At 33.5% G+C, this 27,951-nt stretch overlaps 3 protein-coding genes across 3 annotated transcripts; 1 reads left to right on the forward strand and 2 right to left on the reverse strand.

The window, feature by feature from the left end:
* The first annotated feature begins 5,076 nt into the window (after nt 1–5,076).
* On the forward strand, nt 5,077–8,294 carry LOC131609721 (phosphoglycolate phosphatase 1A, chloroplastic-like). The gene is made up of 10 exons (XM_058881508.1): nt 5,077–5,440; nt 5,564–5,631; nt 5,759–5,851; nt 5,949–6,020; nt 6,545–6,616; nt 6,773–6,832; nt 6,916–6,968; nt 7,080–7,177; nt 7,441–7,540; nt 7,840–8,294. The coding sequence occupies exons 1-10, from the start codon at nt 5,179–5,181 to the stop codon at nt 8,048–8,050; spliced, it is 1,089 nt and encodes a 362-aa protein (XP_058737491.1). The 5' UTR covers nt 5,077–5,178; the 3' UTR covers nt 8,051–8,294.
* Nucleotides 8,295–9,005: 711 nt separating this feature from the next.
* LOC131609722 (uncharacterized) lies at nt 9,006–9,944 on the reverse strand. The gene has a single exon (XM_058881509.1). The coding sequence runs from the start codon at nt 9,832–9,834 to the stop codon at nt 9,280–9,282; it is 555 nt and encodes a 184-aa protein (XP_058737492.1). The 5' UTR covers nt 9,835–9,944; the 3' UTR covers nt 9,006–9,279.
* A 5,531-nt stretch (nt 9,945–15,475) lies between these two features.
* On the reverse strand, nt 15,476–27,750 carry LOC131609723 (uncharacterized). The gene is made up of 15 exons (XM_058881511.1): nt 27,109–27,750; nt 25,774–26,035; nt 25,361–25,458; nt 25,192–25,241; nt 24,442–24,582; nt 24,182–24,331; nt 22,959–24,030; nt 21,859–22,731; nt 21,578–21,764; nt 21,105–21,241; nt 18,876–20,836; nt 18,232–18,259; nt 17,182–17,299; nt 16,940–17,069; nt 15,476–16,049 (listed from the first exon to the last, which is right to left on the reverse strand). Exons 1-15 carry the CDS (start codon nt 27,230–27,232, stop codon nt 15,951–15,953), a joined length of 5,430 nt encoding a protein of 1,809 aa, XP_058737494.1. The 5' UTR covers nt 27,233–27,750; the 3' UTR covers nt 15,476–15,950.
* Between the last annotated feature and the right edge of the window lie 201 nt (nt 27,751–27,951).

The raw sequence follows: 27,951 nt of genomic DNA on the forward strand, positions 1-27,951 counted from the left end.
GTTAAGGGACGAAAAAGGGTATTTTGCCAAAAATTTTTATGTTGTGACTTTTTTGAAATGAAGCCTTGAAATACGTGTAAGATGGCTGTGAAGTTGACTGTTCATCCATTCCAGAAAAACCCAAAAATTTCTCTAAGTGTAGAGATTTCTATTTTTGGTAATTTCAAGTTTCAACTACTTTCCAAAAATGGCAATTTCAATGATTTCTTGATTTTATTTATTTTGTTGACTTTCTTTGACCAATTTTCCACCAAAAGTCAATATTTGACAGTTGACCCTGATTTTGACAAAAAAGTCAACTTTTGCTGACCTTTCCAGTTTCAGATGAATTTCCCGATTAATCAGCTTCCGATCTAATTCTCAATCAGTTTTCAACCAAAGAAGCTCTAGTGAACAATATTTCTTCCAGGCAAACCATATTTCACACTCAAAATCACCCTCTGATTAAATTTTGACCAAAAAGTCAACAGGGTTGACTTTGGTCAAAACCGTAGCTTGGAAATCCTAATGAACCTGAAGCTTGCATCTTTCAATCAAGGATCTGACTTGGAGATGATAAAGCCCTAACCTCAGAAGAATGCCATTGGAGATGATGTCTGAGACCTCGGATCTAATTTTTCTTTATCAGGAATTTCCTCAGCCTTAGCTTCCCTTTTTTTTTTGTCAATTTCCTTGACCAGTAACAATGATATGAATGAATGTATCAAATGAATGACCTACACGAGGTATGCACATGGATGTGATATGAAAGCTAATTGGGTATAAATAAGTGGGCAAATTTTGTGGTGCAACAGGAAGGTGAGGTCAAGTAGATTTTCGAGGACAAAAATATTATAAGTGAAAGAGAGTTGTAACGCCCCGATTATTTAATTATTTATTTAATTAAATATTATTATTTTATTTTCGGAAATTATCGGTTGAGAAGTATATTTTAGTGAATACGTGGTTATGACGGCAAATGGATTATTATATCGATGGAATATTATTAAAAGTGATGTATTGGTTATTTTAGGTTATTTAACTTATTGGGCCTAAATTGGTTTGTGAAGAATAATAAAAGGAAGTGTTAAAGACTAAGCCTAATTGGAATGATAAAATTAGGGTTTTAGAGAATGAGAAGAGCAGTGTTATCATTTTGGAGAAAACAAGATTTGAAGAGGAGGAGTCAAGTCTTGGAGAAGATGAACAAGTTTAGAGATTTCCATCCATGGTGCCAAATTGAAAGTGCAATCGAAGACCCATTAAGTTGCTTCAAATTGAATAAGGTAAGGGTGAGATTCTCTTCCTATAATGGGGCTTATGAAACCTTGTATGTTGGGGATTAGGGATTTATGTTGTTGCGTTTGCTGTGTTAAATTGTTGTTGGAAATTGGAAATCTATGAAATGTTGCTTTCTGTTAATTTCTGTTGTCGTAGTTCGATTTAAGAACATTATAAGGAACCAGAAATATTATAGAACCGTAATAATATGTTGTTATGGGTGTCAACGGAATTTGTGAAATGGGAATGAGACGAGGGAGTGAGAGATTTAGAGACGCTAGTCTCCATGTTTGGAGACGCACGCCCTTGGATGGGAGGGGGGCCACCTCAAAGCCTCTATTATTTTTCTTTGTTCATTCTCCATTTTTGTATGCAATTGATACTGTAGCTGAAATCCCTTATTTTTCTTCATGGCTGGAGACGCGGGTCTCCGTGTGGGAGACGACCTCCCAGTGGCCTTAGGCCTTATTTTCCTTCTTTGGAGATGTTGGTGCTAGCATGTGGGGATGGACGCCCCATGCTTCACCATTAAGTGGAGATGGCCGTCTTTCCATGTATCCTTGCTTCATTCTCAGCTTTCCTTAAATAAGCATCCATGCAGGTTATAATTAGCATGTCACTATTAAGTTAGTAATAACTAATGTAGTAATAACAACAATACAATCAGAATGATATAATTATGGAAGTTTGGATTAACAGAATAATGTATAGCAGGGATTAGTGTAGGATCTTCGGAAGCAAGCTAGAAGATCACTTTTAAATATTAGTATAAGTATAATAGCATAATAGTAATGAAGGTAAACAGAAGTAATGTGTAGGTAGGGGTGGAAATAGGCTAGGCTAGGCTAGGCTTTAGAAGGCCTGAACCTGGCCTATGATAAACTTAAAAGGCCTAAGCCTGGCCTAAGGCCTATCATAGGCTCAGTTTTTTGGCCTGGCCTGACCTTTTTAAAAGTCTGGCCTGGCCTAAAAGCCTATTTAAAAAGCCTGTATCTTATTAAAGTTTTCAATAAATCTATATAACTTAAGAAGTCTTGTAGGTCGGCCTATATATACATATATAAGTGAACGTATTTAGCATTTGTTTATGTGTGTATATATATATATATATATATATATATATATATATATATATATATATATATATATATATATATATAGGGTAGTCTATTTAGCTTTTTCCCCCCTAATATATATGCATACATGAACCAACTTATTTAACATATCTCTAGTATATATGAAAATATAGGCCGACCTATAAGGCTTCATAGGCTATTGTAATAGCCTAAGTCTGGCCTATTTAATAAAATAGGCTTTTAAAAAAGCCTAAGCCTAGCCTCTTTATTAAATAGACCTGGCCTGGCCTAGGCCTATGTAGGCTGGGCCGTAGGCCCCTGTAGGCTGGCCTAGACTATTCCCACCTCTATGTGTAGGCAATGGAGTATTGATGTAATTGATAAAGTTGGCATTTATTTGTTTGTAGATAAAAGGGGATTATTCTAGGACAGTAGATAGTGAATTAATCGGATAAATCAGATAACCGATAAAGAATTGAATTGTGCCCGATTTATCGGTGTCGAATTGTGATTGTATCTTATGAATTATTGTGGATACCTTTGTGATTATTTGTTAATGGCATCGACCGTTGATTATGTGAATTATCGGAATCGTCCAGTTGTTTATATGAGGTTGTTGTAAAATGTGTGAAGTGATATTACCTTTAATAATCGGTAATAATTGTGATATAGGCGTATGCCTTGTGACGAATTTTTTGTGAAGTAAATGATGATGATGATGTTTTGTGATGTTCGGTTCAGCGAGTCGCATATATATATATACTGTGAGTCCGTGACAGTCTGGATTGGCAAATTAGTGACGAAGGCTTATGCCTTGTGCCTCTAAATTGGGCAATTGGTGACAGGGGCTGAAGCTCCGATTGGTACCACATGCATATACATGAGTCATGTCCTATGTGTCTTATGTGATTCGTAGTTGTGACGTTTTGGGATTATATCGTGATTATATTTCGTGACTTGTTAAATGATGGAAGTATGTGAAGATGTGAATTGATGATTTTACGAATAGTATGATGATATCAATACTTGTGAATGCGATTAACTGAATATGTCTGGTGTGACTTATATGTGATGTTTTGCGACTAGATGTGTGACTTATATGCGATGTTTTGTGACCAGATGTATGACTTATATGCGGTGATGTTTGGGACTAGAATTATGATTTATACTTGTGATGTATCGTGAATTGACTTGCAAAGTAAATGAATTATATATATATATATATATATATATATATATATATATATAATTGATGAGAATATGAAGTGTTGTGACTTGTTGTGCGATGAAAAGTATGTGAGATTTGTCAGTTGGTGAAAGTATGAAGTGTATGGCAATATTAATACTTGTGATGTGATAACCATATATGTCTAAATCCTAATATACAATTTATTATACGCTCCCTTATATGATTTGATATCTCACCATTTTCTCTTGTTCGCCGTTGCCTTTATATTGGTAACGTGCAGGTGTTCGAGTATGAAGTTTTAGTTGCCGTTAATCGAGTCGGTTGTCGCTCTAATACGTAGCACTCGAGGGGGGATGATTTATGATGTTTATGATGTTGTTGTTTATTATTTTATCTTAGCTGAATAATATGATATTGACTCAAAGATTGAGAACTATGATTCCGCCATGTTCTAATAAAAGAAGTTACTTGTTTTGAAAAGTATTATATGCTGAGTATTTGTTTAATTGATCAAAGAAAGTGCTATGTATCCGCTAAATGCGATTAAGTGATTTATTGCGAAATGAATATGTGATACCTCATTTGTTTGTCGAGGAATTTTGAGACTTTGATTCTTGGATAATTGCCGAGTAGAAATGGGGTGTTACATCTTCTCTTGATTTTCTAAGACAACTAATAGGACGATCAACATATGCGGCAAATGCGACAAACCCTTGCACTATCATACAATAGCAAGGGCTTGAGAGACAATTGTTTTAGACTGAGCAAAATGACCCTCAGTCGACCACACAGAGGGAGTTACAATTCATTTGGATTGCACGCATCACATGAGAGCTGCCATATACAATAGTAGAGGCGATCCAAAAGCAAGATACGTCTAACGACAGTGTGCATCTCACTAGCAAATAACAGGTTGTTACAACAACCATATTATATAAAGAATACGCGCGGAGAATTCAAGTACACGACTCTAAATTCAAATTTCATTCACTTTTCTCATTCACATACTGACTTGATCGCTAGAATACTTACCTTGTAAACTAGCTCATCCTCCACCACATCGAAAGCTCAAATCCAACATAATTCACCATAACAACCGATTCCCCAATTAATAATGATTTCGTAACGAAACGATCCTCTTAAAATGTACAGTTTTTTTTTTGTTGACAAAAGCAACATCAATTCATTTCATTAAATAAATATTGTTCAACACACGGAAGAATCAAATAGAGAACCATGCGTCGAGACAAAAAATTAACCGTTCCAATAAGATTATGAGCAACACAATTAGCTTGACGCTATATTAAATTTTATTAAAAATACCAAATATTAAATTTTGTTAACGTATTTAAGCTATATCGTAGGAGTCATAAACTGAATAAAAATCGTATTATATAGTATTGCACCCTTACATGTAGATTGATTTGTCAAGTAATATTAAAAAGACATAAAATAACATCCATAGAAAATAAATGTTGGGAAAGAGATTATGATCCAAAAAGGCAAACTATATCATCCACTCAATCAATTTGTACATGAAATTAGTTCTAGCGAGTGCACCCACCTACCCATGCACACACCACAAAAATAAACAACCTAAAATAAAACAAAAACAAAAACAAAAAACATAAACTTGTGAAATTACAAACAAGGATGATTAGGAGCAGCACTATAGCAGTTACCACTAGTGTTGCTGTTTCCCACACTCAAAGATTATGCTCACATTCACTTCCCATAAATTATAGATCATCTTTCTCTCCTCGTATCCCTTCTGCGTTCCTCAAATGGAAAAGAAACATTGCTAGTTCCAATAACAATCGATTCAGAATGGCAGCAACAAAAGCATTGGCTCAACCGCTTCAGAATGCTGACGAGCTCATTGATTCTGTCGAGACTTTTATTTTCGACTGTGACGGTATGTTATGTTCGCTTTCATTTTGGTCTCTCTGTGATGTTGCACTTTTGAGATGTTAACGTTTGATGCTTTTTATATTGATGTAATGCTACCTTTCCTTCTCCTTTGGAACTTGATTTGCAGGAGTTATATGGAAAGGTGACAGTTTGATAGAAGGAGTGCCTGAAACTTTGGACATGCTTCGGGCAAAGGTTTGTGTACTAATGTAGGAACTAGGTGTTCTTATCAGCAAGTGTGAATTTTGGCTATTATTCAATCTATCATTGTTATGTTTTTAGCAAAAAACTGAGATTTGTGTCTTTTAATGAACTTGTTTAGGGGAAAAGGTTGGTTTTTGTCACCAATAACTCAACCAAGTCTAGGAAACAATATGGAAAGAAGTTTGAAACACTTGGCCTGAATGTCAATGAGGTTAGTCCAATTTTGTTGTTCTTTCCTTTCCCTGTTGGCCCAGAAATTGTTTATTCAATACTTATAGCTTCAAAATATTTAACAACTGTTATTCTAGGAGGAGATTTTTGCATCGTCTTTTGCAGTTCCTGCGTATTTGAAATCCATTGATTTCCCAAAAGATAAAAAGGTAAAGTATATCATCTTTTGATTTATAGTTTGATTGAAATAAATATTTAGTATTTGCTCACCAAGTTAGGAGCTCTTTTAACCTAAGGTGAATCAGAGGTTAAAATTTGGGGTAATTGGGAGGACAATCCTCCTGGTGAACTTACGATACCCAAACCAACACAAGTGAACAAGTAGAGTATACTAGTGAGCTTGAGAGCACCATGTCAAAGAAACTCGGCAAAATTAGGACTCTATAAGGTCCAACATGAATTATATGACATGTTTTGACACTGAGAAATTAAATCTTTTATAGCCAACCAACGGATAAATGTTTATTTGTAAATTCTCTTATAATGATGGTGATGCAAAACATGATGCTTACGTTGTTTATGTTAAGCATATACTGCTTGAGAAATAATATTGAACCCTAACATTTCATTTCTGTTATGGTATGATTGAGTGCAATATCTTGTACGAACTATTCTTCAAAGTTCAAACCACTGTGTGAAGTTAGTATAGTACTGATCCATCGGCACGATTTAGGTTTATGTCATTGGAGAAGAAGGCATCTTGAAAGAGCTTGAGCTTGCTGGATATAAGTATGTTGGTGGACCGGTAAGTATTGAGCTTGAATATGTAAAAGCTTTACTGCCTGTTCTTTTGCATGCTTTGAAATTTGATCACTTGCTAATGCGCAATACCATTTTATCAATATTTTAATCAGTTTTACTAATAAGCATATACTCCAATTTGTGCATAATATTCTTTCAGGAAGATGGCGGGAAAAAGATCGAGCTTAAGCCAGGGTTCTTGATGGAGCACGATGAAGATGTATGTACTTCTCGCCTTTTTTGATAATTAGCAACATTTAATAATATTTCTAGTTCCTATTATAAAAGTCTGTTTTTTATTAGGTTGGAGCAGTTGTTGTGGGGTTTGATCGCTATTTCAACTACTATAAAATCCAGTAAGATTTCAAACACCAACATTAAAACATTACAGTTAGATATGCCTGATGGCTGATGCACTCAACTTAGAGACAAACTCGTTAATATGACTTTTTCCTATGAAATGACAGGTATGGAACTCTCTGTATACGTGAAAACCCTGGATGTCTTTTTATTGCTACAAATAGAGATGCTGTTACTCATCTCACAGATGCTCAAGAATGGGCAGGTTTGTCCTAACTCTCTCCTTCTCGCTATCATTTGTTCTATTTTATGACATTATATGCATAATAATAATCAAGCGAGTTTTCAAAATTCGTACGATCGTTCTACAATTACAGTTTAATAAACGAGCAAGTTAACTGGTTTATAGCAGGCTATATTACCAACCTAAACCAGTTTAATCAGTACAATCCATTACACGGGGCAGTATGATATTCCTATAAGTTCTGTGTAGGTAGTTGAATCTGCTACAATGTGTTTAAATTTCAGGTGGGGGCTCTATGGTTGGTGCTCTCGTTGGATCCACTCAACGCGAACCACTTGTTGTTGGAAAACCCTCAACTTTCATGATGGACTACTTAGCAGACAAGTATACTTCTTTTGCCTTGTTTTATATTCTTCATGCATGATATTAATAACTATCAAGTATCAATGTCATTATGTGATGAAAATGAATGTTAATCGTGACATATATAGTTAATCTTATTTTCTACATCAGTTTAGTTGTACTAATTGTTTTTAAACTAGGAGAAACGAAGACTTAATCAATTTTCTCACCTTCTATGGAAGTATGACTGTAGAGTATTTTTCAACTGCATCCAAACTTTATTACACAAGTTTATTTACATGATAGTTTTCCTTTGACTGTGTTGTAATTTTATTGAACAGATTTGGCATTTCAAAGTCACAAATATGTATGGTTGGGGACAGATTAGACACTGACATATTATTTGGACAAAATGGTGGCTGCAAAACTCTACTTGTCCTCTCAGGAGTCACCACAACGGCTATGCTTCAGAGTCCAAACAACACCATACAACCAGACTTCTATACCAACAAAATTTCAGATTTTCTTTCCCTAAAAGCTGCAGCTGTATGATGACTACTATTACAACGAAGTAATCAGTTAATTACTTGGAGACAAGATATTTTATTAGATTTTATTAAAACTGGTGAACAAACTTCTGTTTTATGAGGTTTCATCATTCTGTCCCCGAATTAATCGTAAAATAAATAGTGTAAATGGTTGAATGATAGACAATTCAAGGTTTGCTGTTGAAAGCATGTAGAACTTCCATAAGCATTGGCCATTCTATCAGAATTCATCATCACATTATTTTTGAGTTCTTGATGATTTCTTTATGTATCCACTATCCAAGCAGACCCCTTTTACTTTGCAAGAAAAGAAACTGAATACAAATAAACTATTTCAGATAAGTCCGAAACGGTTGGTTCTTATCAGATCTCTAGTAGAGAAGAAATCATCCTGATACACAACAGAATAGGAAATATCCTTCATCTGATCAGATCTAGTAGAGAAGAACCGAACAACAAATATTCTTCTCTTTTTTTCTTTTCTTTTGGTACACTTTTAAGCATGGGTATCAAAATCTTGATTTAAATCTTAACATCTTACGATTTTGCAATTTCACTCGACCCCAATGATCTAGATCTTAAGTAGAATCATGTTGTAGTCAAATTAAAATGGTTAAAACATTGATTATGTGCTATCTTTACTCTGCCCACCACCAGCCACTACCATTACCGGTCGAGAAGGATGACCAGAGGCGCAACAATTATTGCCTACGAAAATATCATGTAGAAATACTTCAAATATGCAGTATTATTTTATGTTTTAGTAGTATTCTTACGATTTTTGTTACGATCTTATGTTTATGATCTCGCTACCCACTCTCGATCTTCGATCTTAGTTATGGTTTTACTTCCCAACCTTATGCAAGATTCCAATTTTTTGCAACCTTGCTTTTATCAACCGATAATACAAAGACACTTGAGTATGTATAAATGATATAAAGAAAAGAAATAAAACAAAATTGACAATTTAGTACTGATTTCTCATTACCAATAGCAACAAACCAAGTACAATATAGGTGACAGAGAAATAGAAATTACAATACCAAACGGGTACCCATTTTGTAATGCAACATCTATTGAAAAGAAAAAAGAAAGTAATTCCCCAATGAATAAAAAAATATACTACTAGTTAACAGAGAATTTCTGTAACACAAAAAAAGATGCATATTACAACATCACACAGAAGTGTTGTTTCTTCTTTTGTAAACCACTCATTCAAATCACTCTTGAAACTTAAACTTGGAAAGGCCATGGCCAATCCTTCAAATCCTCGTCTTGAACCTTAGCACTTCCCAAAACAATAGCCCTAGAATTATTTCCCCCTTCAACAGAAGCATAATACTTCAAGAAAAAAGCCAGAGTCAAAACAACCCACTCCAAGAAAAAGATCAAAATAGCAAGTCCACCAGCCAACTTCAAGATCACAGAACCATCTTCCTCTCTAACGTAAGACTTCAGCTCCCCAAGAAAATCACCAGTCCTCGTAAAAACAAGAACCGAAACAGAACCCTGAAAAATAGCAGTTAAAACAGTTGCCACCATATGAGCAGAATACCAACGGTTAGCACCAACAGCCGCACAGCCAGAAACAGCACCAGCAATGGTGAAGATATGGAGAAGGATCAAGAAGAAGCCGCAAACAGAAGGGATTAAGCGGAGTGAGAGTGTGAGGAAGATGCAGCTTGAAGCTGCACCCAATAGGACGTAGTTGCAGAAAAGGAAGAGCTTGTGGATGTTGTAGTGTCGTGGTGTTATTGTGGCTGGGTGATTGTTCATTGAGAGACCCATTTGGGTTTGGAACAGAAAGATTGAAACTTTGATGAATGAGAGAGGAGTGTGATGAAGAAGATTTGAGATTAAGATAGAAAGTGAAGTGTGATGGTGGATTTTGAAGATGAAGATGGTGTGGTATTATAGTGGATTTTTTGAGTTGAGTGGCCAAACGGTCATATTTTGTTTCAATGTTTGGGTCAAATGCGACCGTTGAAATAATTCTTGCTTCACGTAACGGTTAGTTTCTAACATCTTTTTTCTTTGTTTTGAAATTGGTTAATATGCTTTAAAAAAAAAAAAGGGCAAAATAGATTTTTTTTATTTTTTTTTTTAATTTTAGGGTTCATTTTTCCTTAACCTCAAAAATTTTTATATTGGCCCTTAACTATTCAAATGGTGTCATTTTAATCCTTTTGTCATATTAACGACTGATTTAGTGATCATCTTTTGATTTTTTCCGTCGCTAATATGATAAAAAGACTAAAACAGACACATTTTAAAAAGTTAAAGGACAAGCATAAAACTTTTTTAAAGTTAAGGAACTAAAATAAAGCCCAATATTAACAAACATAGAGGAAACAAATATATTTTGCCTAAAAAATTGTTTGAAACATGCGTTTTTTTTAGAGATGATATTTTTCATTAAAAACTGTTTTTCTAATAGAAGATTGAAATTCATGTCACGGGAAAAAACAAAATCCAGAGCTTTAGCTTTACATAATCGAATAAGCAGTTGTTTTTTTCCTAGAGTTTACAATCTATCTTTTTAAAAAGATAAAAAAAAGTAAAATAATTTTTTTTGTCCTATATGGTAACTCTGTGGTTCATTTTGGTCCCTTAACTATTCAAATAGTGTCATTTTAGTCCTTTTGTCATATTAGCGACTGATTTAGCGATCAATTTTTGAGTTTTTCCGTCGCTAATATGACAAAGTGACTAAAATGACACCATTTAAAGAGTTGGGGACCAATATAGAACTTTTTAAAGTTAAGAGACCAAAATGAACCCGGATGTTAACATACGGGACCAAAAATGATTTTGCCTAAAAAAAATTGTTTGAAACATGTGTTCACTTTTATAAATACTAGTGGCACACCTGTGCGCTCGCACGAGTATTGGTGTGATACGCACGATTTTGTTTTTAAAATATAAATGGGAAAAACAAAATTATTTTACAAAAAGAGTATTATTTTTTAAAAAAGACATATTTTTTAAATAAAAATAAAATTAATTTACAACAATAATATAACAATAATATATAGTTCAATTTTTTAAATATTATTTAAAAAGTATTGTATCTTAAATTGTAACAAATTTTAAAACAAAAATATTAGTAACATAAATAATTAAAAAACAACACATTTTTCTCGTGTTTGGATTCATATATTATTTTAAATATTTTTTATTTTTTATTTTTTAATTGTACAAAAAATGTTATAACTCATGGATTCGCACAAATTCTGATATAGGCACCGTTAGGGGTGGGAATAGGCCAGGCCGGCCTACAGGGACCTACGGCCCAGCCTACATAGGCCTAGGCCAGGCCAGGCCTATTTAATAAAGAGGCCAGGTTTAGGCTTTTTTAAAAGCCTATTTTATTTAATAGGCCAGGCTTAGGCTATTAAAAAAAGCCTATGAAGCCTTATAGGCCGGCCTATATTTTCATATATATTAGAGATATGTTAAATAAGTTGGTTCATGTATGCATATATATTAGAAAAAAAAAGCTAAATAGGCTACCATATATATATATATATATATATATATATATATATATATATATATATATATATATATATATATATATATATATATATATATATATATATATATATATATATATATATATATATATATATATATATATATATATATATATATATATATATATATAAAACAAATGCTAAATAGGTTCACTTATATATGTATATATAGGTCGACCTACAAGACTTCTTAAGTTATACAGATTAATTGAAAACTTTAATAAGATACAGGCTTTTTAAATAGGCTTTCAGGCCAGGCCAGGCTAAAAAATTGAGCCTATGATAGGCCTTAAGCCAGACTTAGGCCTTTTAAGTTTATCGTAGGCCAGGCTCAGGTCTTCTAAAGCCTAGCCTAGCCTAGCCTATTTCCACCCCTAGGCACCGTGCATACGTACGGGTATTGTACGTGCATATGCTTCTAAAATGCAATAAGAGTGAAAAACAGAAAGACCAAATTATTTAACCAAAAAAATTTATTATTATGTATTTAATAAATTTGTTTTGACATTATTTATAATAATATTTATGCAATCATTTAATTTTATAAATATCAAATAATAACATAGTATTTGAAAATATTAGTAACATAAATAATTAAGTCGGATTTATACATTATCTAAAATATATTTACTTTAAATTTCTTTAATTGTACAAAAATATAATAACCTGTGGGCTCACACATATTTTAGTATGAATATGGGTGGCAAAATCGGGCCGGCTCGCATATCTGTCAAAAAGTGGGGCATTGGATTGGGATTTTGGGCCCACCGCGCCGCCCACCAATACCCACCAAAGCCCGCCCGCTAATGCCCGCCCAGCCAAAGCCTCCTCCTTTCAAAATCCGCCTAGCCTATTTATTCAGTCCGTCCCTCCTTAAGTCCGTCCTTTTTTTTTAGTTAATTTAGTAATAACAACTCTTGATGATTTTATTTTATACATTTATTTGTGAATATATGCAATATTTTTTAAGTAAAATTTATTAAAAAGATACTTTATAGAAAATTGATCTAAAAATAAGTGAAAAATCTAATTGAAATGTAAAAAAAGTCAATTAATCTATTAAAAAAATAATAAAAAAATAGGCGGGCAAGTCCGCCGTCCTCCATCTTGGAGTGACGGCCTTGATTTCCATACTCATTTCCACTTAGCGGGCTTGTCCGCCATGCTATTTTTTTACGGTCACAAGGCAGGGGCGACCTGCCCATTTTGCAACCCTAAGTAAGGATACCCGTGCGTTCGTACGGGTACTAGTGCGTTACGTTTATTCAAAAATAATAATAATAATTTGATTAAATAATATTTTTTTCTATATAAATTTTTTTTATTTGCCATTATTTATAAAAATAATTGAATAAATAGTAAACTTGTTCCCGTTTTTTATCACTTTTTTTTATCATTAACTATATTTTTTCAGTTGCATAAAATTTTCAAATCAGGAGAAAATAAAATTTATTAAAATTTTAAACAAATAAAATTTTCATGTTTGATTCAATAATTATATATTAGTTTTATTTTTGTGTGCATAAAATAATTAAGAATATTTCATCTATATAAATATTATTTTTGAATCAATAATATTATTTTTTTCTTATATAAATATTTTTTTCGCATTATTTACAAAAATAAGTGAATCAATAGTAAACTTGTATCCGTTATTATTTAATTTTTTTTACCAATAACTTAATTTTTACCGTTGCATAAATTTTTTATATTAGGAGAGGATAAAATTTATTAAAATTTTAAAACAAATGTAATTTTCATGTTTAAATCATAATTATATATTAGTTTTATTTTTGCGATCATAAAATAATTAAGATTGATTCATACATTTAATTCATACATTTCTTATGTATTTATTCTATATCACAATACTATACTTTATAATGTTACCAATTTTTATTTATAATACATTATAATCTTTAATTTTTAATGCATTTCACCCGTATTATTTTATACCTCATTCTATTATTATTTTTATTAAAATTTATTTAATTCATTTATATTGTATTATCATTTTGTACAAAAAAATATTCATAATTATTGATTTTGTTATATAAATTTCAATTAATAACTTACTATATATATTATAACATAAATACAATTAAATGAATATATTTTTTTTACATTTTCATTCATCATAAATAAAATTAATCATTTATTTTATCTTAATATATTATAGTATTTATAATTTTAGATAATATATTATATTTTAATAATTATTATAAAAAATTAGTTCAATTTTTTTTTAAATTAACTCTATTTTTTAAAGAGAAGCAAAATTCAATCTTCTGCCAATAAATTTCAAATAAGGTAAAGTAGTTTTGTAAAAAAATCATAATTTCTAAAAAAGTACCTAATTAAACCAATTTAAATAAAATATTATGTATATTTCTAGTCATAATTCAATTTAATAAAACTCTCATAATCAAATATTTAAGACAAATAAAAAACAAAGAGAAAATGGGTGATGCACTGACAGTATAAAAAAGTTTTACACTGTCAACCAATCACGACCATGAATCAGGACAAGTCAGACTGTAATTTTAAAAAAACTTATATGACATGGCAAAACGATTTGTTTCTATTGGATAACAGTGTAAAACTTTTTTACACTGTCAGTGCACTACCTTTAACCTCAAAAACAAATTAAGTCTGGCATAATATACATTTTCTGTTTTTTTTTAATCATAAATTTTTTGGAATATCAATCGATCACTCATTCACTAAAATCAAATAATAGACAACAAATTTAAAAAAAAAATGTAACAAAATTCAAGTTAAATAATAGATAATTAATTTTTATTTTATTTATGATGATATCATAAAAATTATATTAATATAATTATTAATAATTATTATAAACAATTAGTTTGAATTTTTTTAATTAAAATTAACTCTTCTTTAGAAAAGAAGAAGCAAAATACAATCTTTCGCCAATAAATTTCGAATAAAGTAAGAGTACTTCCGTAAAAAATTCATAATTTTTAAAAATCTACCTAATAAAACCAATTTAAATGATAATAAAACTCTCATAATCAAATATTGAAGAGTTACCGTTGAGATGCAACAAATAATCAAATATTGAGAAGTGGCCGTTGAAATACAACACAGCTCATTCCTAATTCATGCAACACATAATCAAATATTGAGAAGTGGCCGTTGAGATACAACACAGCTCATTCCTAATTCATGTAACTGTTATTTTCTAATTTTTTTTTGTTTTCTGTCTGAGTTGAAATTTGTTAATATGCATCAAAAAAATTTGTTTGAAACATGCGGTTTTTTTTAGCTTTAGCTTTACATACGAATAAGCGGTTGAAAAACCCTTCTCCAGTAAGTTTTTACTATCCCATATGTTCGCTTTTATAAATATTATAATAAAAAGAAGGAAAAAAAATTAAATGCGAGTTAGTTTCTCTTTAAGTAATGAATTTATTTATGAATTTTATTTGGTTTATTTGTTAATCAATATCGTTAAAAACAAATATTTGTTGAGCGCTTTTTATTTGGTTGTAGAAGAATCAGTTTATGCCATCAAAACGAAATATTAGTTTGTTGATTTGTAATTAAGTGATTATGTGTCAAAAATTTGTGAACAATACTCCTGCATTAGCATTGAATTTCAACACAGACAAGCTTTTCAGTTCCATAACATTATATCTTATTTCAAGAAAAATTCACTGTCACAACAAGACAACTGAGTAAAAATATACCCAAAAAGAAAATCTCGTGTACAATAGAACAAACTATATTAGTATAACCACAAACAAATGTATCATGTTATCTTCTATAATTTGCACAGCTCGTCGTGATCAAACTCTGAAATATTTTCATCTTTTTCTACCTGTTGGGATAAAGGAAATTCACAAACAATATCAAAATGCCTAAATAAATGACGGCAACACTACTACATTAATTGCCTTTATCGAGTTTAGAGTATAACAAACTACACAGTAGCAGTTAGATGCTATACAAATACAATAGGTGATAAGAAATGATGATCCTTATCCACCAACCGCTATATAAATTACAATGCACTTTCGATGCCTAGATAAAACTGAATTCTTGCATGGAGGGATGTGTTTAAACACATTACATATTAGCACCAGTAAGCTACAAATGGTGATATATTTTTACAAAAATATACATTAAAACCTAGAATAATCAATAGGATGAAATGATACATGAGCCATTTCAACCCCCAACCATTCAAGAGGTAAAATTAATCGGCTAAATTCTATCCCCAAAAAATATTTTTAATGAAAAGCCATAACTAAAAAGGGGAGTGATGTTGAAAAGATTATCCCAACCCTGCAGATTCAAACCAATGGATCTTTACCTCTATATCAGCCACTCCTAAGTGAGGTTTCAGAAATCTGTCTTCATAAGCTTCCCTCGAGGTTGTAAGTTAATATCAGCAAAGGGTTTTGTCTGTTCTACATCAATATAATCCCTTGTCTTGAGAACCTGCAATCATGGTCAAAATTAGATTTGAATAAAAGCAGAAGTTGCCAAGTAGGCATTTGGCATCCCAGAAGACTGGATGCTTTGAAGAATTCAAACAAAGCAAAGTAGCACACTACTATATGTTTAGCAGAAAATTCTCACTCCATCAATGTTAAGCAATTACCCTCCAAAGCATATACTGAGGGTGTGTTTGGATTAGCGGTGGACAGAATTGATTCTAGCATAATTGGGTTTAGTAGAATTGATTTTATCAGAATTGAGTTTAGCAGAATCGATTTATGTTTGGATATATTTAAGTAAAAGTGAGTTGAACAATAAATTACAATGTAAAAATCATCCAGAATCAATTCTGGAGGCAGAAGCTACAAATTCTAGCTTCTGGTAGAATCAATTTTGGAGACAGAATCAATTCTACTTTTGTCTAACCAAACATCTTAAAATAACCCAGAATCAATTCTACTCTTCTAGAATTGCTTTTAGCCTTTCCAAAAGCCAAACCAAACATGCACTCAATGTACAAACTACAATACATTCTACAATACTATTTATAAATGTCACATACAGAAAATATAGTCGTATACTTGCACAACATCATAAAAGTGTTTTCAGCTCTCTTGGAGTTCAGCACAGTTATTTTAATGTTATTTCAATTGCTGATTTACAAAGGGAGTGCGTAACCTGCTGCATCGTTAGTGTTTTGGGTGCTTTTAGTCTTGGCTCATTGTTATTAGTTTCTCTCTCTTTTCCCCAATAGAATTCATTAAATAGAGAAAGAGAGGAATTGATATTTCAGTTATTACTGTCCCAAAGGTTGAAAATATGTCAAATCAATGCCAAAGTTCATTAAACAGTACATATGCTGCTAGCCAAAATAATCCTTGAGAGCATACCAGTGTTTCAAAAAACATCCTTGATGCTTCTTTCCGTGTTTTACCAGTCAATATTTTATCAAGATGCAGGTTCTGCCTTCCATGTAGATCCTCCTTATCAAACAAGGTCTGAAGATACTTGGCAACAGCCCTGTGGATAAATGCATTAGTTAGGTATTCACAAAAGGAAATTTATCTACAAGAGCATAAATAATTCAGATAGAACAGATTCAGATTTTTTGTCAAGCTTTACATAAACTGACCTGGTTCGAGAAGACCATCCACTATTTTCTAACTGTGCTCCTTCAGCACCCGGTGCAAAACCATCAGCATCGTCATCGTCATCATCCATTATCTCATCATCACCAACATTCAAAAATCCTGATAATAGAAGGATAAATAAAATGAAAATGGGTTTGATGACTGATAGATGCCAACTGATATAGAATATGAAATAGAGAGAATCCCTTTCGAAGACAGAATAATGTTGCAGAACTTTAAAGGTCTACATCTCCCCTAATGCCAAATTGGCCCCTTTCCTGTCAAATTCCATAGTAAACGACTCTTCCCTATCTTCCCCTATTTATTCTAAGCATAAACACAGTATTACTTCCCCTATTTATTCTAAACATAAACACAGTATTAATAAAACGTACCAGCTCCCAATAATTCCCACAAAACCCTAAACTCCTATTAATATAATATTTCAAATTAAAAATATAACAGCTAACAAATGTAAAGTCTAACAATGACCCACGCGTCATAAAGAGGGAAAAGGTAGATGAAAATATGCATATGCCGTCACCTAAACATGTGGCAGCAGGGGAAAGAGTAGTGTCAGTGTCCTCTGCTAGATGAAAGTTGAGAAAATGTGTGTATGTTGTGTGTGTGTGTGTGTGTGTGTGTGTGTGTGTGTGTGTGTGTGTGTGTGTGAGACTTATCCATAGACCATAGCTTAGTTTTACTTCCTATCACTCTAGCTCTAGCTTCACTCAGAAAGGACTAGAAAATATTTTAAAACTCTAATGACTATCTAGTAGTAGACGAAGGATCGTCACTTCCCATTTTCCTATTTTCTCTTGTTTTCTTTACATTGCATAAATTAGGTTAGAAGTTCCTTGGAACCAACCACTCCCGTCAAGTATGGTCCAATTGACCAAATCATAATGAATCTAGGTTAGGATCCCAAATCCAAAACACACCACTTATCAAATCAAACAAGAAAACTACCAATAGATCCATTCCATAAAGTTGTAAATATGTTGACTTAAGCATTTGTATAAATGAACAAGGAAACAAATTAAGAAGAAAACCTGTGTCATTGCCAATCATATCGTCTTCCTGCACCATGTAACCAAGGAAACACAATTAGGTATGTATAAAACAGTGAAGGAGCAATACATATAGCTTGGAGCTGAAAGGGGAAGATAACCAATATAATTTCCATCACAAACAACAGTAACTTTAACCAAAAATATATACTCCTCGTAACAGTTTATAAGGAAAAAAACACACATTTTTCTTGTTACAAATTATAAGCAAAAAAACATTAACTTAATTTCATTTAAACATTTTATTCTCAAAATGCATCTTTCCCAATGTAAAATTAAATGTATATTGCTTTTAATTTATTTTCTCTCATTTTTTCCGTTAACAACAACCAATTGAAATTGCTTTTACACCTTCCATAAAACATATTTCAAAAAAGACACGGATTAAATTTTCTTAATAAGTGTGAAAAAAATGGACTTTTGCTTATAAATTGGTACGGAGGGAGTATATAAACTCACGTGAAACAGATTTCTACCAATAACTTCTCATGTTGTATGAACAAACGGAACTTTTACTATTTTATTAGGTATATCAGATATGTAAAATGTGACTCAACCGAATAGAGATGAATCTAAAAAATGAATGATACTAAATAATGCATTTTAAGGCTAACTTTAGAACTTACATCATTCTGATCAATAAAAGGACTCCTAATAGCTGAGACATCGGGATACGTTGTATTTTGTAATGCAGCTTCTTGAAAGACTGGGTTTTCCTCATCATTCAGAGACCTTTCTTTCACATCCTCAAGTGCTACAGAATGTGAACAATCTACTTCAATATTTTCACTAAATAAGCTGCCAGCCTTTGCATCCTTGTCATCACATCCCAAGCCAGAAGAAACAATTTGATCCTCATTTAAGCCTTCTCGCATGTTGTTTCCATTTTCCTCCACAGGAAGGTCTCTATTAAAGGAAACCTGGTTGTCAGTATAATCATTAGCTTCCTTAGAGCCAAGGGCCAAGGATGCAGATAAATTATCAGCTTCCAAACCATCTGTTTCAACTCGTGTTCCAATTTCCATGGCATGCTCTGCAATTTCAATAGCATCTGCATTGTTTCTATCATGTTGATCATCTACAAACACATTTTCTAGAATAGTAAATGTATTCATTTTCTCGGAAGTTGGAATGTCCAACACATTTGTATGGATAGAACCATCATCCGTTTTATCCATGACAGGCAGTGATGCACCAAAATCATTTGGCCTACATAGCTCGTTTTCAAATACTTCAGTTAGGGATAAAGTTTCATGCCCAGGGACAACAGAGTAATTCTCTGCTTCAGAAGTCTCAAAATTTCCTCCAGCATTTTGAGACCTACCAAGCTCACTTATGTCTGATATAATATTTGTATGCTCAATCGAGTAATTCTCTGCTTCGGAAGTCTCGAAATTTCGCTCAGCATTGTTCATTTCAGCATTCTGAGAACTCCCAAGTTCATTTACATCTGATATAATATTTGTATGCCCAACAGAGTAATTCTCTGCTTCAGAAATCTTGAAAGTCCCCCCAGCATTGTTCATTTCAGCATTTTGAGAACTGCCAAGTTCATTCACATCTGATATAACATTTGTATGCCCAACAGAGTAATTCTCTGCTTCAGAAATCTTGAAAGTTCCCCCAGCATTGTTCGTTTCAGCATTTTGAGAACTGCCAAGTTCATTTACATCTGATATAATATTTGTATGCCCAACAGAGTAATTCTCTGCTTCAGAAATCTTGAAAGTCCCCCCAGCATTGTTCATTTCAGCATTTTGAGAACTGCCAAGTTCATTTACATCTGACATAATATTTGTATGCCCAACTGAGTAATTCTCTGCTTCAGAAATCTTGAAAGTCCCCCCAGCATTGTTCATTTCAGCATTTTGAGAACTGCCAAGTTCATTTACATCTGATATAATATTTGTATGCCCAACAGAGTAATTCTCTGCTTCAGAAGTCTCGAACTTTCGCTCAACATTGTTCGTTTCAGCATTCTGAGAACTGCCAAGTTCATTTAGATCTGATATAATATTTGTATGCCCAACAGAGTAATTCTCTGCTTCGGAAATCTTGAAAGTCCGCCCAGCATTGTTCATTTCAGTATTTTGAGAACTGCTAAGCTCCTCCATGTCTGAAATAATATTTGCACGCCCATGAGCGTCAATCTCATGAGATCCAACGTCAACTCCAGACAGATGACTCTCCGACGGAACAGGTACTTCAGAAGGTTGGGCTTCAGCCTTTTTTTGGAGTTGGACTTCCTTAGTTTCATTATGTGATTCCCTCTCGGACGGAACAGGTAACTCAGAAGGTTGGGCTTCAGCATTATTTTGGGGTTGGACTTCCATAGGCTCATTATGCGATTCCACCTCATGAATCTCAACATTTGTTTTAGAATAAGACACTTCAGCATCTTCTTGGGGTTGGACTGCCATAGGTTCATTATGTGCTTGCCCCACATGAATTTCAGTATTTGATTTAGAATAGGACTGTTGATCGTTTACTTTTTCCACGGAAAAACTATCTAAACCATAATCATAAACCTTGATTCCACTCAGATCAAATGTCCCATTTAGCAGAATAGTCAAATCAGCAGACAAATCTGGAAGAAATGAGAAAATTAACTCAGAAATATTGAAGGAAAAATTCACAATTGAACCCAAATACAAGTTTTTTCATCAAAACTCAACCAAACACGATTTTATATCTGTTTTATGTTTTTGAGAGAATAAAAATAATAGCAATCGTGACATCAGCACAAAATCACATTATATCAGGTGGCTGGTGGGCATATCAGGAGTTATAACTAGTTTAGGAAGGGATGACAGGCTCCAAATGATAAGGCTACAATATGTTGGCACAAAAATCACCTGTAAATATTGGTTTAAGGAAAATTTTATCCTCCAAAAACTGTCTCTGGATCATTAAAATCTCATCGCTAGTGCAAGGAGCTTTTTTCCGTACACGCCGTATGTCTTCAGTACTTATCAATTGTTGGCGTATTGTACTTCAAACAGAAAAAGGAAAAAACAACATTAATATTTTAGTGCACGAAAAATAGGAATTGATATGCGATACAAGGGAAAAACTGATAAGTTTGATAATAAATGCAAGCATACTAATATACGAAAAAATATTAATGGGTATATTACAACTATCACCAGAGAATCCATACATAATTAATTAGCAAAACGGAAAAAAGAGGGGTGAAGAATAGATCTGAGAAAGACTATAAATCAGGACACGAATAATACCATGTTTTTCACTCTAGCAAAATCAAGTCAACGTAAAATAAAAGGAGAGCTATGTACAAATCAATAAACTGATCATTATAAAAACTTACTCGCCATGCAAGACCATCGTATCATCCACAAGCACCTTCCTCTTTAAGGTACTAGTGCGCGGTGTAGAACGAAACCGCTTTGCTGTAGGTACTTCAGCGGTTGCTGTAGAACGAAATCGTGTTGCTGTAGGTACTTCAGCGGTTGCTGGACTTGGTTTAACTTTTAAAGCTGAGGGTTTTCTGCCAGCTGGACCAGCAACAAATTATTTTCAGTCACAATGTTCTCAGGAAAAACTGTAACTATAAATATAAAGCACAATGCATAATGAACCAATATATACCTAATATTGAAGACAATAGATCATCATCATCCGGAATGGACCCGGAAGTTCTTCTGGATTGAGCCCCACCATATGATTCAACTAAATTCATGCTCTGTACTGTAAGAGCACTTTCTGCATAGCTGCGCTTTTTACCAGATATTGATGTTACTGCTGCAGTATCTGTATGACCTTCAGATATACCCTGATTACCAGGAGTCGAATCCAGCAGCAAATGATTCATCTCACCAAAATGTGGATATGCCGAGAGCATTTTTTCAGGCGCAGATATGTCCGGAGCAGTAAATGTATTTACACTTCCCATTGTATTACTTATTATCGGACTCCCAAACTGCATGCCTGATTGCCCCAAGGAGAGCGTTTTTTCAGGCGCATGTATGTCAGAAGCAGTAAATGTGTTTACACTTCCCATTTTATTACCTGTCATCTGACTCCCAAATTGCATGCCTGATTGCCCCAAGGAGAGCACTTTTTCAGGCGCAGGTATGTCAGAAGCAGTAAATGTGTTTGCACTTCCCATTTGATTACTTGTCATCTGACTCCCAAATTGCATGCCTGATTGCCCCAAGGAGAGCATTTTTTCAGGTGCATGTATGTCAGAAGCAGTAAATGTGTTTACACTTCCCATTTTATTACTTATCATCTGACTCCCAAATTGCATGCCTGATTGCCCCAAGGAAAGCATTTTTTCAGGCTCAGGTATGTCAGAAGCAGTAAATGTGTTTACACTTCCAACTTTATTACTTATTATCTGACTCCCAAATTGCATGCCTGATTGCCCCAAGTCCAACTTTCCTTCACAAACAGATGGCTCTACAGTACCATGATAACCCAAAGCAGGATCTGAAACCTCAGTTTCATGACATTTTTCACCTACAAAAATAAAACAATCAACTTATTAGCAATAAAATAGAATTCACATGTTCAAATGTCTATCAAGCAGATAAGCAAATTATTTAGATAAAAGGGACTAGTTAAAAGAAATTAAGGTACTGTTATTATAAATTAGTTAACAGTCCGTACATAAAAGAGAAGGATAACACAGAAAATGAATAACTACATTAATATCAAATTATACTAAATGAATTGTTAAGTAATACCTTCAATGGATAACAGAGAGGGATCGTTTACACGGGAAGTGCATGGCCGAAGGTATGACTGGGTGGGCTGCTCAAGGTTTAAAATACCCGCTTCCCTCAGTTCCTGAGATGCATGAGCTTCCACATCAACAACTTCAAGTCTGCCAGATGACTCTAGAAGACTTGCAATATTGGATACTTGAGTCTCATAAACCACAGAGGGTTGCTGCTCGTTCTTGGAAACTTCACTGTTATTTGAAAATCCGTGCTTTAACGATGTGGTAACATCTGCCAAATGACCACCAAATTCAGAACCATGAGATCCATCCATGTTAGACAACAGTTTACATGAGAGGCATTCTTGATCAGATGTAACATGAGAACAACTAGGAGACACAACAGAATCATTGATGTTAACACCTTCAGAAACAACATTAACAGTTTCTTTCAAATTGGCCATAACTGATTCAGTGTTCATCAGAACTCCATCATGCAAGCTTTCCACCTTTTCAGTTATACCAGAAGCATCAACATACCCACCTGCACATTCTGGTAACATGGTGGACGCATGGTCTTCATGGGAGGAGTCCATCAAGGGTACTGATGCCAAGCAATGATTATTAGATATCAAATTTTCTTGATCCTTCATCACAACTGTAGGTGTGAAACGTTCTTGTTCCTCCCTTTTGTTACCCACATCAGCCAGAACACAGTCACTAGCCTCATGATGCAAATCCATACCAACATGCTTCCCACTATTTTGCAAGGAGCAATCAATTACATTGTTCTCAGTTTGATGAGCATGTGATTCATTTTGTGTTGAATACATTGATAATAAATCTGCTGAATTATGAAAATCAGCTTCATTAATGACCTGATCCGACTGAGTACCAAACAAGTTTGGTTCTTGTAGTCCTGGAGTAGATGGACCTTGAGCATATTCATGAAATTCAGGAGAAGTAGATGGATCTTGAGCATAGTCATGAAATTCAGGAGAAGTAGATGGATCTTGAGCATAGTCATGAAATTCAGGAGAAGTAGATGGATCTTGAGCATAGTCATGAAATTCAGGAGAAGTGGGAAAACCATCACTCTGTTCAAACAGGCAAATTCATTGATTAAAACTAGTACTAATTTCAATCTCTAGCCAACGGAATTGCGTTCACTGAATCCACTCTCCAAAAAGAAAAGCAAAACAAGGAATAAAATAAAATATTGACTGGCATGCAAATATTTTAAAATACCAAATCAATTTTGCTTCCACTTTCTTCTACTTGCATTCTATTTGAAGTTTCAATCACATCCTCTTTCTTTTCATCTTCTTGATGAGAAACTTGAGTATTAGCACCAAAGTCATCATGTTCCAAATTGGCATCTTGGTTTATTAACATAACCTGAATTTACCGTATCACGTTGCAAATATCCAAAAGTTATATCAGAAAAATGTATCTATGTAGTTCTATGTAGATATACACATCAATTTTATTTAAAATAGCAAATCAACCTTGCTTCCACTGTTTTCTACTAGCATTTTATCAGAAGTTGAAACCACCTCCTCTTTCTTTTCATCTTCTTGACGAGACACTTGAGGATTAGCACTGAAATCATTATGCTCCAAAGTGGAATCTTTGTCTATTAACATAACCTGAAATTACCGAATCACATTACAAATATCCAAAATTATAATCAGAAATACATAGCACATTGTTCTCCATTATTATACACATCAAGATGTTGGATTTCACAACCTTGTCAATTAAAATATGTAATGGCAGTGCTCTAACAACTAATGTACCGATACTGATATATAAAATAGTAGGCAGTAATCAACAAAGCATAGAAATCTATTCAGGATAGAGATAATACACAGTGCTGATCTAAAAAAGAAATATTGACGATGAAATAATTGAATTTAATAGGGGGGGGGGGAGAACAACCTCCTTTATAATATTTTTTGGGATACAAATTATGTTAGTTCTATACAATAGAAATTAAATTATTATCAATGATTAACTCAATTAAAGATGTACAAAAGGTAAAGGACAAGATAAGCAATTGAAAAACAAGATTTATACCAGGCCTAGCAAAGCCTTGCATATATGACCCTGGTGCAGTACCACCAACATGATACATCTATGCTTCTATTCATAACTCATAACAACCAAATCAATATATTGAGGCCTTACAACAAAAGTTGTAATTCAGCAGTCCATATTATGTAGAGTGCCAAAGAGAAAAAACAAATCCTAATTACCTCATCAAGGTCTAAACCAATTTGAGAGGCATCACCATCTCCAAAGCGCTCTGCAAGATGTGATTGACATCAATCATTACTTATAAGCATAGATCTCGTTATTGTACATCTAAAATTCACTATCAAATGATCAGTACAAAAATAAAAATAGATAAAGTAGAATACCAACCATCCAATCCAAACTGTGAAGTTTTGTAAGCCATGCCGTCCAAAGTATCTTGCAGTGTAATCTGCTCCCTAGTACTGACATGACGATCAACATAGTTGCTGCAAGTTCACACAACATATATAATCTCCTGTTAATAAACCAATAACTCTTCCACATGAACCATCTTACATATAACGAATTGGGAAAAACACAAGAGAATACAAGGTCTGCAACTAAAATCTGTTTGTGTCAAGTCAATTATTTGACCCAGGAAAAAAGCTGGTAGCTAAGAGCATATCCAATTACCGACAATCTTTCAAATGAAATAAAATAATTTCGATAATTATCAGCTCAATCAAGTAAAAATGTTGCTGCAGTAGCCGACAACTGCTGGAGCTACAAGTGGTCATATAATCAAGTACTATGGAACTAACCCTTGAAAAATGTCATTATCTGGCAGTTCGAAATCATCAAGATCGAAAGTCTCAGGTAAAGTGATGGAATGGTAAGGTGCAGTGGACTCTTCTGGTGGCAAATCAACTGCGGTGGAGCGGAAAGCTTGCTTTACCTTAAGCAAGGCTTCACTGCAATCATCGAAAAGGTAATTCACCTTTCTGGAATATATCCTTACCACACCAAGCAGAAGATGACTGGATAAACGGAGTGCAATTGGTACTTCAGGAAAAAGAATGGAATCTGTTCATTCATAAAAGTGACTACATGAATAATGAATAATCTTAAACAATTAAACATAAAATTAGATGATAATGAGTGCAGAACATGCATGTATGGTGTACTAAGGAATATCAATTTCCCTCAACATTGGAATTAATCTCCTCCAGACTGCAGAGGGCTTATAACAAAATTTCAGCATCAATAAATATTTAAAGTAAGCATTAGCTAACAGCTAGTCCTTAATCCTTCACTGTATACAGAAACATAAATAATTGTCTGCTAGCATTTTGCATGGATTAGATGCACTGAGAATAATTATCCCAACCAAGATGAGTCTTTCATTTGAACGGTAGGCTTTAATTCAGAAAGAGTTGCTCAATTTTTTTACACTATCCTACAACTAGATCAATCTGGAATAGACCAATCTAGCATTGCCGTTGCTTTTACATTCCATTTCCACCTTTATAAAAAAGATATGGAATAAACTAGTTTAAGTGTTTGCTGTCAGCTGGGTAAGTTCTCTTAATCTAAAATAACCTCTTCAATAAGCTTTAGGGGTTTCATACTACTGCGGAAGGAGACGGAGACCCAATGGCCGTCAGTAATCACACTGTTCATTGGGGCATTTTCCTTGAGGGAAATTTGTGTATATTTAATTTTCCGCCAATAAATCTGTTGTGCAATACGATTTTCTTTATTTACCTCTCTTCGTGAACAGCTCATGATCTCTTCTAGGGGTATCCGCAGAAGACATTTAAGTAGATGGGAAAGCTTAACTGTTGAGAATGTTTGTCCTTCTGTTCATTCATTCACTTTTGAGCTCTCATTTCACAACATTTATTTCCATGTCATTCCTTTCAACAATTTTACTCTACCTTCTATGGTATATTTCTCTACCTAAAGGACAATAAAAATTATCCAAAGCTAGAATAAGAGAATCCATTATCTAAAACTCCAATTGAGTTAGGGTGCAATATCCTTCATTTTAGGTTTTCCAATTTTATCTACGATCATAAATACATACTACCTCATTCATATAATGCAAAAATCATTGCCCACAAAAAATAAATAGATAAACAAACAAAAGAACTTACCTACGGAGACGCCAATATCAGTATCCGCCACCTGATTCTTTCGGAGCTTCCTCTCTAAATGTGCAGCTATCCATATAGTCCCAAGCGGACCTTTCTTCGCCAAAATAAACTGAGAGTAAAACATATTCACTTCACCTCACAAATTCCCTATTCCCAAAATCAACACCAAATACACCTTAATTTTCAATCCCCGTCCACAAACACCCCTAAAAACACACAAAACATAGCCACTTCTTAAAACCCCTCTCTACAAACCCTAATTTCACCTTCTCCAAATACACCCAAACCGAACACCAAATAGCTCCAAAACCGTGGGAAATACGATACCTCACGGAAATATCAGAAACTCACCAGAAACAATTAGTTAGCAATCCCTGAATCGGTAGATCGAAGGAAAACAAAACGAGAGTGTGAAGGAGGATAACCTTGAAGAGGAAAGTAGAAAAACCCTAACTACAAGCTGAAGTGAGGATCGAGGAAGAATCGTAGAGAGAAAAACCAAGAATTGAAAGAAAAAAATTGAGGGAAATTCGATGGAATTAAAATTGAGTTGAAATTTGAAAGAAAACTAAGAGTGATTATTGTATGGAGAGTGCGATCGAGATTTGGTTCGGTTTTAATTTTTTATATTCGACAAAAAATGGTGAAAATAATAGTAATTAATAAATTAATAAATACTAGTATGTGAAAGTGTGAAGCATTTTAGTAGTTTTTTAGTAGGTGTAAGCGTGTCAGTAGCTTATTGGATAAGCTTTGAGACTGAGACAAATCTGCACGTTTTCTTCTTGTTGCTTAACGAGTTTTCTTTTACTACGATTTAACTTTTGTCATTTCTTTCCCTCT

Source organism: Vicia villosa, linkage group LG6 (genome assembly GCF_029867415.1).
Source record: "Vicia villosa cultivar HV-30 ecotype Madison, WI linkage group LG6, Vvil1.0, whole genome shotgun sequence".
Taxonomy (NCBI): Eukaryota; Viridiplantae; Streptophyta; class Magnoliopsida; order Fabales; family Fabaceae; genus Vicia; species Vicia villosa.

What these genes read in the sequence shown, in the direction of transcription:
- LOC131609721 (XM_058881508.1), top strand. Translation starts at nt 5,179, where the DNA reads ATGATTAGGAGCAGCACTATAGCAGTTACCACTAGTGTTGCTGTTTCC. An exon ending in TTCAACTACTATAAAATCCA is followed by an intron (nt 6,969 to 7,079) that starts GTAAGATTTCAA and finishes ATGAAATGACAG; the next exon opens with GTATGGAACTCTCTGTATAC. An exon ending in AGATGCTCAAGAATGGGCAG is followed by an intron (nt 7,178 to 7,440) that starts GTTTGTCCTAAC and finishes TTTAAATTTCAG; the next exon opens with GTGGGGGCTCTATGGTTGGT.
- LOC131609722 (XM_058881509.1), bottom strand. Translation starts at nt 9,834, where the DNA reads ATGGGTCTCTCAATGAACAATCACCCAGCCACAATAACACCACGACAC.
- LOC131609723 (XM_058881511.1), bottom strand. Translation starts at nt 27,232, where the DNA reads ATGTTTTACTCTCAGTTTATTTTGGCGAAGAAAGGTCCGCTTGGGACT. An exon ending in TAGAAAACAGTGGAAGCAAG is followed by an intron (nt 24,332 to 24,441) that starts GTTGATTTGCTA and finishes CGGTAAATTCAG; the next exon opens with GTTATGTTAATAAACCAAGA. An exon ending in GGATGGTCTTCTCGAACCAG is followed by an intron (nt 17,070 to 17,181) that starts GTCAGTTTATGT and finishes ATTTATCCACAG; the next exon opens with GGCTGTTGCCAAGTATCTTC.